At 37.3% G+C, this 16,750-nt stretch overlaps 1 protein-coding gene across 1 annotated transcript; it reads right to left on the bottom strand.

Moving 5' to 3' along the window:
* Positions 1–1,684: 1,684 nt before the first annotated feature.
* Positions 1,685–5,259, bottom strand: LOC149158890 (zinc finger CCCH domain-containing protein 14-like). The gene is made up of 2 exons (XM_089434125.1): positions 5,116–5,259; positions 1,685–1,960 (listed from the first exon to the last, which is right to left on the bottom strand). The coding sequence occupies exons 1-2, from the start codon at positions 5,257–5,259 to the stop codon at positions 1,685–1,687; spliced, it is 420 nt and encodes a 139-aa protein (XP_089290251.1).
* Between the last annotated feature and the right edge of the window lie 11,491 nt (positions 5,260–16,750).

Below are 16,750 nucleotides of genomic sequence, written 5' to 3'. Positions count from 1 at the left end.
TACTGACATTTTCCCAGCTACCCATGTGGTTTATTTCGTCTCTTGACACCTATAACCTATAGAAGTAATAAAATGGTTGCGGAATTGCCAGTTAGCTGCGGAATCAGGTTGCATTCCATAGCTAAAAGACAGTCAACCATTAGTTTTCTGATTTAAGTTATTGAAAAAGAGATTTTATGCAGGCAAGTACCAGGGAGAGAGAGAGAGCCTAAGATCACAGCTGGTGCACAAGACCGATTATTCATGATCTACTATATTTTTTTTAAATTTTCTTCACTGTCTGCCTGAAAAATAAATTTTTTGTAAATGGTATATGAAGCAAAACAGTTTTAATGATGAAAATATATCAGAGTAATGGAAATGTATGATCTTTTCAACAACTTTGATGACTCCCTCGGTTCTGTCCTCACAATGAGACCCATTCTGCCTTTTTTACTGCGTAAACATCAATGTAGAAGACAGATATATGAAAACAAAGTGGTTATGTGGAAGCAAAACGGTTTCAGATGGTAACAAGCAAATGTCTGTATTTGCAATTAAAATTAACACAGCATACGACAAATGCAGAGCCAACATGCAGATCCGTCTCTGACGTAACAAGCCCTTCTGGTCAAAGTAAAGGAAAGTTTACAAATTAGGCAGAAGCTCAAATTAGCTCATTTGAATGTGGCACTCTCCTTTGTCCACAGAAAAACAAGAACATCAATATCACCAGAATACTGCTTAGTTTATTGCTGGGAACTCTTCTCATTTCTAACTCGTGTAAGGTGATTCTGTCCCAATATTGTGCTCTCTCCTGTAGTGTAAGCATGTAACCACCATGAAGCATTTAATTATAGGTTAACAAGTGTGTAAACAAGTGCCTTTCAAGCGACTTAACCACACATAAAAATTTTGCATGATAGAATTCAGATCCAAACCGTGCGGCCAGCAGATGTGAAAAGCTTTGAGGAAGAGTCGTATTCAATTAAAATTGTTGTTAACAGGTGTTATGTCTATTATCAAAGAGCCGTATCCAATTAGAATTGTTGTTAACAGGTGTTACGTCTATCAGCGAAGAGCCGTATCCAATTAGAATTGCTATTAATCGGCAGAGCAGGTGTTAGACGGGTGGCAAAAGGTGGAGAATATAATCAGCAAATGGTTAATTATCAGTATGCCATTGATTTCAAATCGGAAGCAGCCGACTAAATCAACTGTCAGTTAATTGGTTCAAATTCCGTTTTTCTTCACGCGGCAGGCAAAAAGAGGCTTCAGAGAACCGAGAAATTCTCTTAAACCGCCACAAATTTCTTAAAACCGTTTCTGGGTTATCTAACTGACCCTATCCCCGAAAAAACCCATGTTTTATTTTTTTCACATTTGCCTCCGTTTGGCCAAATCGTGCATTCAAAGTTTGACATTTGTCTCTGTTTTGCATTTTTCCTGAATTGCTGTGGTTGAATTTCATTTGTAGGTCTGCTGTTTATGCTTATTGATTCCTAATGGTCGTGGTTTTGAAATTGTTTGTAGTAGATGAAATCTATTTTGCAGGCAATCTAATACTCGTGTGCACGATTAGTTGACAAACCCAGGCACCGACTTTCTTTATTTGATCAAAACTGCTTTCCCACTTAATATTCTTCAGGTTAGTATCAGACTCATGGTCTCTTATAGCCAATTTTGCACCAGTTGAATGACATATTTACTTAGAGTTTACACCACATTTCCAAATTAAAACACCAGCAAGTGCAACATCGATATTTATTATTTTTCTTGCAAGTGCTGAAGCACCAAATGTAGCTACAACTGCCATACTAGGAGTGGTAACCTCACGATAGCCAGGACGACCTCCAAGCTTCCCATCTAAGCCACCAACTGGGAGCCTACTGCCAAAAGGTCTTATTGCCAAATCATCTTTGAGATTGTGTGTTACTGCATTTACCTTCCCAAGCTCCTTTTCACCATGGGCAAAATGGCACTTGTACCCAAATCAACATCTAATATCAGTACCAAAATTACCACAAAGAATGCAGGTTTCTATTGAGGCCATAGTGAAAGCTAGGATTGAGGATAGCCATAGATTGTTTTTTTTTTTTTTTTTTTTTTTTTTTCTCTGAAATTGTGAATTTTTATAAGAAGGATTAATGATTTTCAATTTCAAGCAGCAAAGACTTCAAGGAAAACATGCTAAATCAGGACTTTGATTGAGGTCTTAAGCTGATTTTTTTATCAATCTGGGCTGGGTGGCTAGGATAGAATCCATGTCGGGACAATTCCGGAGATGTCCATGTGGTCAGTTTCTTCAATGGATGCCTGTAACCTGTTAAACCTTGAAATTAGCTGCGGAATTCTCAGCTAGCTGCGAAATCAGGCTGCATTCCACAACTAATTTGTAGAATCTTATTAAAACAAGACACAATGTTTTGATGACCACTGAAAACCATAACCAGTCAATCTTGGACAATTGAACCTACCAAAGCAGTTGGGTTTCATTTTTCTTTATTATTATTATTATTATTTTGAATCAATTGAAATGATGAAGTTTTATTTTGTTTCTTTTTTTTTTTTTCTTTTTTTTTTTACATAACAATTCTTTTTCTGATCCTCCAGATCACACAAAGTGCAAGAGGAGAGCATACTCAAGAAATTATTAATTTTTTTTACATAACAATCCTTTTTTTGATCCTCTAGATCACACAAAGTGCAGGAGGAGAGCATACTCAAGAATTATTAATTTTTTTTAGATGTAAGAAATAAGGTCTCCTAATTACACTTCCCCGGCAGCGGCGCCAAAATGTCTAGTCAATTTAATGTCTTAAATTGCTCTACATAAATTATCAATCCGGGTAGCGTAAACTGATGAAGTGTGGTGCACCATATGTGCTTAGTTAACCTTTCTCTTACTTCATTGTTTTATAGTTTATGTTGTTTTTGGGGGTTTTTTTTCTCATGCTTAAGGAAATTAATCTAAGAAAAACTAATCTACTATGAGCTCTAATGCTCCAAGCACCAATTGGAAAATAGGAGGACTACTTTCTTGGACTATTTTGTTAAGCATAGATTACACAGTTAGATATGCTAATTTGAAATGGAAAGAAAATACAAAACATGTAAAGGAAAACTAATCTACTGTGAGATCTAATGCTCCAAGCACCAATTGGAAAATAGGAGGACTACTTTCTTGGACTATTTTGTTAAGCATAGATTACACAGTTAGATATGCTAATTTGAAATGGAAAGCAAATACAAAACATGTAAAGGAAAACTAATCTATTGTGAGCTTTAATGCTCCAAGCACCAATTGGAAAATAGGAGGACTACTTTCTTGGACTATTTTGTAAAGCATAGATTACACAATTAGATATGCTAATTTGAAATGGAAAGCAAATACAAAACATGTAAAGGAAAACTAATCTACTGGAGCTCTAATGCTCCAAGCACCAATTGGAAAATAAGAGGACTACTTTCTTGGACTATTTTGTTAAGAATAGATTACACAGTTAGATATGCTAATTTGAAATGGAAAGCAAATACAAAACATGTAAAGAAAAACTAATCTACTGTGAACTCTAATGCTCCAAGCACCAATTGGAAAATAAGAGGACTACTTTCTTGGACTATTTTGTTAAGCATAGATTACACAGTTAGATATGCTAATTTGAAATGGAAAGCAAATACAAAACATGTAAAGGAAAACTAATCTACTGTGAGCTCTAATGCTCCAAGCATCAATTGGAAAATAGGAGGACTACTTTCTTGGACTATTTTGTTAAGCATAGATTACACAGTTAGATAAATCTACAATCAACCGGTTGAACACACTTTCATGAATTAAAATTGCATGAATGGAAAATCTAATCTATCAAACTTGAAAGCAATAAAATGACATAATGAAATCAAAGCAAAATTACAAAATAAAATCTACTCTACCTTACATTCTAATGTGCTCCATGACATCTACTTCACATCTCCTTCCATGTTGAGAACATCAAAGCTTTATTCAAATTCTTCAAAATTACAAAGTACAACAAAGCTCTCTAAAGCTTTCAAAAGCCATCAAGGAAGAAATACAAACTCCAAGCTAAGCTAAGACTCACAAGCTAACAAGCTTAAGAACTAACAAGCTCTAAAACTTACCAAGCTAACAAATGAAGGAGAGAGTTCCCCTATTTATACAAAAAGATGAGAAGCCATCTCATTAATGAGAGTCCATGAATCTCTCCCTCTACATTTAGAGTCCTAATTAAAATAGGAACTGATAAGACACATGTCTTCTTAGAGTTTCAATACAATTAGGAGATATGACACATATCCTCATGATCCCATGATTCTTTCCACTCAAATTTGAATTTGGTCTTAGAGTGCCACATAAGGGTCTTCTAGAAGCCTCCTTTCAACCTACACATGTCAACAATCTCAACCCACTTGTTAGGTATAAGCATATGCACGTTATTTTCTAATTTTTAACCACAAATTCAATTAAAAAGACTTAGAATTAATAAAGTTTGGAAAAACATAAATGTGGCCCAATGATAATGAAAGTGGGATGAATGTAGTAACATAGTAGTGAAATGGAGGTGATATAATGGACACAATAGTGAAAGTGTAATGGAAATGAATGACATTTTCAAGACTCAACAACAGCATAACCTCATGACTTCTTGACGACATTGAAATCTTTCTTCACTTGTTCTGCGAGCTTCTTTTCTTGAGACTTTCCAACAAAAGTGTTGGCAGGGTCTTCTCCTACACATGGTAGCGCAGTGATCCTCTTGATCAACATAGCATCAATTAGGATCCTTTCCCCAAACCATAAGGCTTCGTTGTGCACCAAAGTCAATGATTGGAGCACACATATTGTATTGATGTTGTTGTGTCCAAAATGAGGCACATTCAACATGTTCAGTAAACCGACGCACTGAATCCTAGCTGCCCACATCATTGGTTCTACTCATGTTACACTGACCTCCTCATAATATACCATCTTCATGTATTTTCTCGACTCAAAATGAGGGAATTTGGCTGTGTTTGCCAAATCCAAATTCTCCATGGCAGTTGTAGTACCTACGCCAACAATGCTCCTTTAAAGGGCACATCTTCGGGCAACAAAGGTGTACAAATGGAAAATTTCACTGCATCAGGGTCCTTTGTCATCTTAGCAGTCGGCTTTCTCGGCGACATATATGGAGGCAACAACGAAATTGGCTCGGCCTCATCCACACTTACATCCTCAATTCCTGTCTCAAGTTCTTCCTCCTCTAAGTCCACCGACTCCATTGGTTGCTTCTTTTTCTATTTGTCCATTTTTTCCTCGCTTCTCAGCTCACCAGTCACCTTCCTAGGCGACTGCCTTATTGGTGGCTTCTGCAGTTTCTTCTGCTTCTTCACTGCTGCTGCTTCTGCTGGTTCGACCGCTGTTGCTGCCGCTCCTGCAGTTGTGGGCTTCGGTCTTGGCGATCTAGGAGTTGTGGTGTGTGTACGAGGAGTAGCAGTCATGATGCTTGTTAATCCATGTTCCAAAAATTCCCAGTAGACGTCCTGCCAATCATCATTAGACATGCAATACTTCTCTCGACTCAGACTTAGGCTTAAAAGCTCCCCAGATTTATTTAAGGGAAAAGTGTCCAAATGTAGAGAAAGATGCCATATTTATAGCCAAATTCAAATTTGAATGCTTTGAATTCCTTCAGATCCTCCTCATAAATGCAGATTTGACGACAAATTTTCATAGATATGCTGCTTAAATGCACTTTGTCCGCTCCCTTTAACAAAAAAATCACGATCAAATCAACTGTACCTTTTCCAACAGTCACATTTTGGGTAGGCTGCGTGGGACCCTCCCTTATGGCACAGTTACATTGTCGCAACTTTCTCCACCTACGCCATTCCCCTAAACATCACGCAACCCTCCTAGTTTGACGAAACATTTTCTCGATAGAGTAGTTTATAGTCCTATGCTTCGTTTCAGCTACCTGAAGCACTAAGACTTTCCTGCTGTCATATAGTCATTGCATCCTTGTAGGGGTGGGATCATGCTTATAGACATTCAATCTACTCCCATTGATTCTTCCAGGAAAAAACTCCCCATTTAGCTTTGCGATATGAACTGTGCCACCATCCAAATATCCTTGATCACATAGGGTCCCAACCAATGCATCTGAAACTTCCCCAGAAATTTTGTGAACTTTTTGTCATACATCAGGACCAAATCTCCATTCTTAAAAGTGCATTTCTTAATGTGGCGATCATGCCACACCTTTTCCCTAGCTTTTTGCACCTGCTGATGAAAACCCGCCAAAAAGCGATCCTCCTCCAATGCAAGCAGTGACACTAAGCATTCCTCCACGCAATCGCTACCTGCCATCTCAGTTACTGCTGCGATCCTTAATCTGGGAACTATATACTCCATTGGCATCATTGCTTCTTGTCCATATACCAGTCTAAACGATGTTTTCCCTGTCAATTTCTTACAAGTCGTCCTATATGCCCAGAGGACCACTGGTATGCACACATCCTAGTGTTTCCTATTAACATTACAGATCTTTGTTAAAGCATTCTCCAATTGTTTATTAAAATCTTCGACAGTTCCATTTGCCTGGGGATGATATGGTGTACTCTTCTGATGGTGCATTTGGAATTCTTCTGTCAGCACCTTAAATGTTTCATTCAATAAGTGCGAACCTCGGTCACTCATAAGGATCTTTAGACATCCAAACCATGATAGAATATACTCAAATATAAACTTCGTAGCAGTTTCCGCGCTGCAATCCTTCACAGGTTGTGCCTCGGCCCATTTGGCCAAGTAGTTTGTCGTAGTGATAATATAACGTGCACACGTCTTCTTCCCCGGGGGATTAATTGGTCCAACGAAGTCAACTTCCCATTTATCAAATGCTTGTAGCATGACTTGTGGAGTTAAGGGAAAATTCATCTCTTGGTAATGGTCTTCCTGTCCTCTAACACACATCGCACGTGCTGCAATAATCCTTATAATCTTTTTTCATCGTAGGCCACCATAATCCTGCTCACAGAATCTTCTGCGCAGTCACCTTATCTGCATAGTGTCCTCCTGTGAAACCACCATGATCTTTGGCCAGAATACTATGTCGCTCATACTCAGGTACATATCGGTGCATAACTTCATTCGATCCTATCTTATATAAGTGTCCTGCAATCACTGAAAAATCTGCAGCCCTGACTACTACTTCCTTCTTTTGCTACATTGTATATCATTCAGGAGCTACGCCAGTAGAAAAAAAATAATGTTCGAAAAATGTTCATCAACAACTCTAACAGTGAAGAGCTATGCGTCAGGTAATCCTCATCAATATTAGTGGGTCTTCTCCATTCTCGATCCTAGAGAGGTGATTAGGTCCAACATTCAACCTTCCTGGCTTAAGTATCACTTCAAAATCATAATTATGGAAGAGAAGCAACCATCTACAGATCTCCCCCCCCAACACAGGCTTATTGACCAAGTATTTCAATGAAGAATGATCCATGTACATTTTAAAGTGCGCACCTAGTAGATAATGCCTGAATTTTTTTAGCGCATATACCATGTCTAGTCCTTCTCGTTCTGTGGTTGAATAATTTTTCTCCACCTTAGATAGTTTCCTACTTGAAAAGACAATAAGATGGTCAATATACTCTTCACCTGGTTGAGTTAAAACAAATCCCAACGCTATACAAGATGCATCCACATGCACATTAAATTCTTTCTTCCAATCTCGGAATAATAGGATTGGCATAGTAACCGTCTACTCCTTAAGAATATCCAAACTCTTTTAATAGTCATCGTCCTAGCAAAATTTAGCATCCATCTTCAACATCCTCTCCATTAGCGCAGTGATCTGTGCATATGCCTTTATAAAATTCTTGTAATACCCTGTATGACCCAAAGTTGCACATAACTGCTTTACATTCCTAGGTGGATCCAAATTGATAATTACAATGATCTTGGCAGGGTTGACCATCAATCCCTGCTTACATATGACAAGTCCCAACAATATTCCCTACGGTACACAAAAAATACATTTCTTCAAATTCAAGGAAATCTAATACTCCTGCACGTATCCAACATTAGGCATAGACTAGAAACATGTTTCTTAACTAGCCCAAATATTGTCCAATCATCGAAGTAGACCTCCAAAAATTTGTGAATAAATTACTTAAATGTTGCGACTACCACCGTTGAAAATATTGCAGGAGCATTTTTCAGTCCGAAAGGCATAACTGTATATTGGACTGAACCCCACTCGGTAGCGAAGGTATTCTTGCTTCTATCCTACGGTGCAATCTTAATTTGTTGATATCCCAAAAATCCATCTGTGAATGAATAAGCCTTATGTCCACCAACACTTTATAGAAATTCATCTGTAAAAGGCGTAGGAAAGGGGTCAGTATGCATGCATCATTTAACTTCCACAGATCTACGTAGATCCTTTTATCACCCTTTGTTTTCTTTTCCCGGACCACCATCAGACTGACCCATTCCGAATCTTCTATTGGCTCAATTACACCTGCTGCGAGCATCTTATCCAACTCTTCTCTTACTTTTTCCTTGTACTTGGGGTTCAGTCAATATTGGCGCTACTTAACTAGCTTTTCATTTGGCTTTAAATTGATTTTCATCACACCCATATCACCTACTATTCCCTTCAATTCAGAGAACTTTGTTGGAAATAAGTCCCGATATTCATGCAATAATTCAACAAACTTCCCTACCATGTCTTCATTCCAATTGTCACCAATATGCGTGAACTTTGGTTCTGCTTCTGAGCTAATATTTTTTTTTTGTCATTACTGGTTTCGCTAAATCAGAGATCTTTGCATCAGGTCCTACAACTTCGCGTAGTCCCTTTGACTCAAGAATATTGATATTTTTCGAATCCTCATCGCTTTCTTCCATATTAACATTGTAGCATTCCAAAGAATGTTGTAGATGCACGCTCCAGTCAGGTTGCATCCAAGTTGTAGGTTCTATTGGTGTTTGGAAGATCATTGCCTTAATCGCCTGAAGCACCCCATCAATGCATTCAAACTTGTCTTCAAAGCTAAATGTCACGAGGAAATTCTCCTTCATTTCATCCCAATCAACAGTCCTGTGTCACAGCTCCATCTCCAAATACCATTTCATCGGTATAATGTCTAAGGTATGAACAAAGATATGTACCCACTCTGGTTGAGGTACCTCACCCTAAGCCTTAGTCCATCGAGCCAGTTGTTCGCGTTGGTCATCCTTACCTGTGTACTTTTCACTGAGCTACGTTGTTACGGAGCCAAATCTTAATCTCATCAATCTACGATATTCCTTCCAATCAACAATATTATCCTTATGGGTTCCCCACCATCTTGCAGGCGTAGCTCTTAAAGCCAAATCTAGAGCCTGGAACCTGTGCTCCTCTGGTACGTCTCTTTCAAAATGGTCAAGAAAAATATTGACATCATCTAGCCCATCATAATAAGGTAATTTACATACCTCAGTTGATATACAACGCAAAGACTTTGTAAGCCTATTGCATCATAGTGTAGAGACCTCATGTAACTGATTCTGCTAGTTTTCTAATTCTTCATCTGAGTCTGATTGGCATGAACTATCCTTCTCCCAACTGATCCATCCATTTGCAGTGGGATTAATCTAGTCTTTGTCTCGTGTAGTGAGCTTATATATGTGATCAATGTCTTCGTCATCATAGTCATCACGGACTGGCTCTGTGTATCGCACCTTTAGTTGGATCCAATGGAACAACCACTCTAAGGTTGTTCTTTTCAAACACCATGCTTCACTTCTTAAAATTAATAATAGCATTCATGTTGAAAGCCCAATCAATCCCGAGCAATGCTGGGTATGGATTACTATCATCTACTATTTCAGTAACTTCAAAATTTGCGAGCACACTGGCTCTCTCGATATCTACGGTCACTCCATGTAAGCGACCCATCGAAATTATCTTTTGTTGGTTTTCCATGCATAGTTGGATTGGTGACCATTGCAACTTAGGTTTCCCCATACGTTCCCAAGTCTGCTTTGGCAGTACATTAGCATCAGATCCTAAGTCTAGAATTATCTGGTCCATGTCAAAATCACCAATTTGTGCTGTCAACCACATTTCCCTACTAGTCCTCTTCTTGCTTCGGTTCACCTTATTCACTACGCACTGTTCTAGTAATGAATTTTCCTTGCTAGCACAATTATATATCAATTCTTTAAGTCCTTCAACTACCTTCTGATCCCTTAGAAGCTTCATGCATGTCTGCAGAAACAATTTCAGTACTGTGGGATCAGAGTCCTTTGTTGCAGTAAGTTCTTTAGATTTTTCTTTTCGTGGGACTATTTGTTTTTCGGTTTTAGAAGTAGAAGCACCTAGATCCATAAAAATTCCATAAAATTTTTTCTTGCCTCCATAAACGTCTCCTTTTGTCTTTGTAAGTCAAATCCAACATTATTCTCACTAGCCTTGTGAACCCATGTATCTGATATCGGCTACTTTCCTTCTGCCTTGTCTTCACTAGTGACTATACTGCTTCGCGTGACTATATTGACACTAGGATTTTCTTCGCGCGGCTTAGATCTCATCATTTGAATGTTCTGTATTAGCTGTTGGTTCTTCTTTTCCTGCATCTTTTCTATTAATACATGACAATATTCTATAACATGATCAAATTGCTTACAATATTGACAAGAAGGATGAGTTGGATTCTGACAGTCGTGCACAAAATGTTCTAGTTCTCCACAGTTGTAACAAATGATCTAGCCCCGACCTCTTCCAGCGCCTCCTCCTCATCCTCTTCCCCGTCCTTGGAATTCTCTGTGAGCCACATGTGAGCCTTGGTCGTTCTATGCACGGGTTTCAACCTGCATCCTATACATTGGGGTTCTGTCTATCATCAAGTCATAGCTTCGACAATCTCTTTCATCATGGCCAACTGATTTACAAAACTTGCAAAATAGTTGCTTTGGTGACTGTACAAACTTTTGCAATAGATAACAATTGTCTGTCGTATGCATTCCTGACACTTGGCGGATACTACACCAGACGCTTGATTTAGTAGGAGACCTGGTTTCAGCAGGTTGGAACATCCCATAGCTATATAGTCCCGATACACAGGGCACTGATCCTTATAGTGGCCTATATCCCTGCACTTCGTGCACCAAAATTCAGGGCGTAGTCTTGACTGAACCTTCTTTCCCTTCTTCAAATCCTGCAACTCCATATGTAGGATTGCTAACTGCGACTGGATCTGTTGAACTGTTATATTCGTATCCTGGATCGGTGAAGCCTCTAGATTCATCACGATATCTAATGCTTTGGTCCGAGATCTGATCTTTTGTTGAGACAATGCCAATCTTAAGTGTGGCAATAACAAAGCTTTGTACCATTCCTTATGTCATTCATCTGAAATTTAAAGATTAGCTTGCGTCAATAAGAAATTAAACCACTAATCTATATCCCATGTAGACTCATTAGTCGTATGCTTGATCTCCTTTATTTCAATAACACACTAAGATTCTAATTTCAACTTTCTAAATTATGTGTTCAGCGCAGTCTTTGTCTCAGCCAACATAGCATTTAGATTGGTTATACTATATTTGATATACCATGTAAGCACTCTATCCTTTAGCACTGTAACCAATTGCACTTTCTCCAGGTCATTATTATTGATGTGCTACACCTTCCACATAGCTTCTTCTACGAACCAAAACTGATCAGGGTCCTTTGATCTCTGACCCTTGAATACAAGCAATTTCACTATATTTGCCATACTGAAAAATGAAGGTGGAGGTGGAGGTGGAGGCATAGGTGTATGAGGTGGTGATGAAGGTGGAGATGGGGTGGATGGATGCAGAATCCTAGAAGGGCCCTGTCCTTCTGTCTGTGACGCACCTCTAGGTATGTTAGGGCTGGTCCTTTCTTCTTCGCTGTCTAATTCACCCAATAGTGGATTGTATGCACCTTCAATATATTTGTCCTAATGGGCTCTGAATCTTTTTCCGCTTCATGTAGATTTGGTCTGACCTCATTTAAACATCAGTTCAAAGGCATAACACCCTTTTCACACAACAACATTTTAATCCATGTTTTTATCGATCTCAGGTACTTACCTCTAAGACCCTTAAAGAATCGACATACAACTTCGCTATAAGATATAGATGTGTCAATTGCAAATTCAGTAATGAAACCACCCAAAATAATATCGATCTAATAGTCAACAACCCTTGCAACCTTATAATCAGACTCTTCAAGACGCTTGATTACTTGAGGAGTCCACACAATAGGATCATCGTGTTTCCAAGTAGGTTCGATGTCCACTAACTTTGAAAGCCACTCGTGCAGTTTTTTAGGGAATGATGTGAAAAAAGATCTCGTGCTCTTCTGTATAGAGATATCTGTGTAACCACCTCTCTTTTGACCAACACAGATTCTGATTTTCCTGAGCTGTAAATCCATGAAACTTATGATCTATCCACTTCTCGATTTCTTTCCTAGTTGGTATCAATAGACACCACATCACACATCCCTCAGATAGATCCTGGTCCTAACAACGAAACCATTTGTTGGCTTGAGAGGGATTGGACCTAGGTTCATAGTTAGTTGTGCTAACCAACAAAACCCTACACTACTGGCCCTTTCAACAACATTTCGCTTAGCACAGACTACAGTCTCACTCGAGGTAGTATTAGGGGATGCTAGAAGCAGGTTTCTACATCTAGAAGGCTATGTGATGTAGCAGCAAGGTGTTTCCTCAATCTAGGGTTCGATTCAACCTTCACGAACCCTTATCTTTAGAATCACAAACTTAAAGTGATTTCTACTTAATTAGATCTATGAGCTTCGCCTAAGTGTTCTAACATGCATAAGTTACCATATAAAAGTAGATCTAGACCTTCGTGATGCAATTAAAACAATATCATAGAGAATCGAATCATAACTAAGCATAAATAAAGAAACATATGAGTATATAGAGAATTGTACAAAATTATTTCAAATATACTTTATTACTTTAGATCTTCAACAAATACACTTTTTCTGACCTTGCGCACACAACTGCAGGGGCCCGCGCACTCAGCTACGAACTTACCAAGGTCTTCCCACACTTAGCTGCAAGCCTTCCCTTTCGCTAGAATACATAATTATAGACTCAAAATATCATTTAGAATCTTCATAAATCTTGCTAATGTCTCCTAGATGACTCCCTTTTATATCTTTTACATTACATTACCATGGTCCGCAAACCATGTGCGGAGCCCATTGTTTAATCAAAACAGACCATCCCTTTACAAAATAAGGGACTTTGACCTTCCTAAAAGCCCCTTTGACTCTTAACGTTCTACGCACTCTGCTCCTTAAAATTTGGAGACATTACAATTTTACAAAGTTGACCCAAAACTGACAAAAAGTAGACATGGGGGTCCCCATCCCAACATGCCATAAAATAATTCATAGTTCAGGTTAGGACCATTGGGGGTAGGCATCCCATAAGTTTCCATGGTCATGTTACATTCTTGAAACATTGAAGCTGAATTTTTAGGGTACTTAAAATCCTTCATCATCCCACAGAAAAGACTACCTGAGCATGTCAAAGACCAAATTCAGAGGGGGTTCGACTTATGTCCAGTGCATGTGGTATTAGATGGGGCTACCCGACTTGTATAGTCCTCAGTAATGGTAAAAGATTAACAAGAAGCTAAAGACTCAACTACTCACATGGGACAAAGGTATCTTAGTGACCAAAATTAGGGAATATTTTCCATATAGGTGGAGGTGCAGGAAGCATTAAAATCCTCATTCATTACATTGGTTGATTCTTTTGGTTGCTGGAAGCGTCACTAGTTCTTTCGGGACATAGCTCCAATACCTGTCATAAAAAGATATCTCCACAAGTACCGGTTACTTTGAGAGTGTTAAGGATGAATAGGTCTTCATAGGATTCTTTATCATACGTAGAAACAAACAAAAAACCATTTTTCTTGTTTTATTTATCACATAGCATAACTTAAAGGAAAAGTAACCACTTATTTTTTACTTTGTTTTATGCATGGAATTTTTCTTTGATATATGTCCCCTTCCATAATCACCAAAAGTGACCCAAAATTAACACCATAAGGGACACCATAGTTCCTTGTCACTTTAGGTGTTTCCAAAACCTCCCCCCTCAGGAGGTGTACTTAGTTTATTTCCATTTAGGCACAAAAGACAACATGCAACCACTGTTATAGGATCATCCCTTTATTAATGCAAATTTGATTGGGAACCCTCCCCCTCAAAGTACTCCTTTCACTACCCCTCAGGGGACTCCACACGCTACCCCTTGGGGGAGACCACACACCACACCTCCAAAGAGTCCAAGTAGTTCCCACAAGGGTAAACCCTCTCATACTTCCTCACAGGGAACTCCTTTACACATTGCTGTTCAAAATCGTTTCACAATGGAAACAATAACCAAGTCCCGTTTATAGCTCCCTTAAATCTTCTAGCTTTAAGCGATTAACCAATGACCCCATTGTACATGGCCAAAATTGGCCACCCATTCCTACAAAGTTACCTTTGGATATTCAAAAATTCAAAGGGAAACAAGGGGAAAACCTAGGAAACCATGTTATGATTTTTCACCTTTGGTGCTCATCCAACAACATCACTGACGACTCTATTCACCTACGATTGTGTTGAAGGCTTGAAATTCTCTACCTACAACACTATAAGGGAGACCACCTAGTCCGAACCTTAGAAAAACTCATTTTTCATGGAAACGATGGTTCCGATTGGTTAAACTAGGTCTAATTATCTTCTCTCTATCTCCAATGGCTTAAGGTGTGACTTTCATATACCTATAGAGAGGAGACATCAATAGATCAACCCTCTTGCTGATCAGGCAAGAAAGTGATCCTTAAGTTGATTTAGGGCTCAACCAAGCCACAACTAAAGTTTTCCTCTTTGGGAAGAGGACTTTTAGAAATATATAATTAAATCTAAATGCAAAATTATCTTAGAATGCAAGAAAAAGTAAAAGTATCCTAATATTATCGCAATTAGGCAGATATAGATCTAATCCAACCGAGAGCATAATATTTGAATGATTTGGATTTAAATATGTGTGGCTTATAAGGAATATCAAGCTAACGAAGTAGTTCAATTAAATGACATCATGAATATCAAAACACATTCTGTTAAGAGATTTATTAACATAAATAATTAATCAACAACATTTAAGAAGTAGTACCACAAAATGATGATGATTATTACATCAATGACTCGAATAATTAAACAATAATATAAGGAAATAGTTCACATAATATTATTGTTTGTTAAATCAGAATTAAAAGACAAATTTTTGAGCAGATAGTTACTCAAAAATCAGAATTCGTCTCACAAGAGCAGAGATAAACAATAACATATTATTGAGGCAAATTACTTATATTGACAATAGTGCAAAAATATGAATATAATGACACATTTCTGCCATCATAAAATGAAACCAGTATTTAAAACAATAATATTAAAAATACCAATTTATTGAATCCGTTTATGTGCTTGGTGGTCTCCAACAGTGCTTTACAATGATTTGAACTTCTGTTGTTAAAAAAAGAGCTGCAATAGTGCAAGATCTGCCCTTCATACATAATTCAGAATGCAAAAGAAAAATCCCTAATAATCCCCCAGATTTGAGATTTGCTCTCCTCTCACCTACAATTCTAAATCCTCATTATAATAGTGCTTTTAAAAATTCCAGAATTGCAGAACTGAGAGGCCCTTAATACATTCTACAATCTACTATTTATAATTTTACAAAAAGAATTCTCAATAGGAAAGTTGTTGAAGAGTAGTTCTGCTCAATCAATTTTCATTGGCCCAAAATCATATTCTTCTATTGCTGGAGCATTCTCATTGATTGAAATCTTATCTCCTCATCTCTTCAAACTGTTTCCCTGCAAAAACCAATAAAAATTTAATTAAATTGCAAATTAAAATCAAAATACTAAATTTGGAATATAAAACATATCCAATCAAAACTTAATTACATAATTAAATAAAAAGAAATCTGAGCTTTCTATTGATGCCTGTGAATATCTAATTGGTCAAGGAGAACATAGACGAATGGATCTGCACTCAGTAGAAGCTATGGGCAAATGAAAATGCAGAAAAATAAACTCAGGAAATTATTTTTGTTTAAAAATTCAAAGCTTGATCTTCTGCTAGATTTTAAACCCATTAAATGATCAAATATGGTTATGAAACGACTTCATAAATATTCTCCAAGATTTTATCTATTAAATGAGCCATCCTGGGCCTCATTTAGCGAAGTAAAACTCAACCTATGAGCTTCTAAAGTTGAGGAATCAAAACTGCCAAAACTCTAGAAAATTTGTCGCATAGGCTATGCAATTTTAATTTTAATTCTAATTTTAAATTAATTAATATTATTTTAATTGTAATTAGAAATTTAAACTAATTAATAAAAAATTAATTATAAACCAAATTTAATTAATCTAAATAATTAGTTTAAAAATTAATTAAAATACAAATATATTATATTAATATTATAATTTAATTATATTAAAATTATAATAATAATATAACATATTATAATAAAAAATATAATACTATATATATATATATATATAATTCATAACCAAACCATTTCAAATAAAGATTTAAAACCAAAACATATTACGTGACATGGTAGTGCTATGAAAATGAAGTGGAGGAGTTAATGAATAATGAGGTGGAGTGATAAGGGATGAGGGTGAGGCCACAGTGGCATAATG

This window comes from Pinus tabuliformis, chromosome 5_2 (genome assembly GCF_031772625.1).
Source record: "Pinus tabuliformis cultivar Carrire ecotype Pingquan chromosome 5_2, CPIR1, whole genome shotgun sequence".
Classification (NCBI taxonomy): Eukaryota; Viridiplantae; Streptophyta; class Pinopsida; order Pinales; family Pinaceae; genus Pinus; species Pinus tabuliformis.
This window is presented reverse-complemented; position numbering and strand designations above follow the sequence as displayed.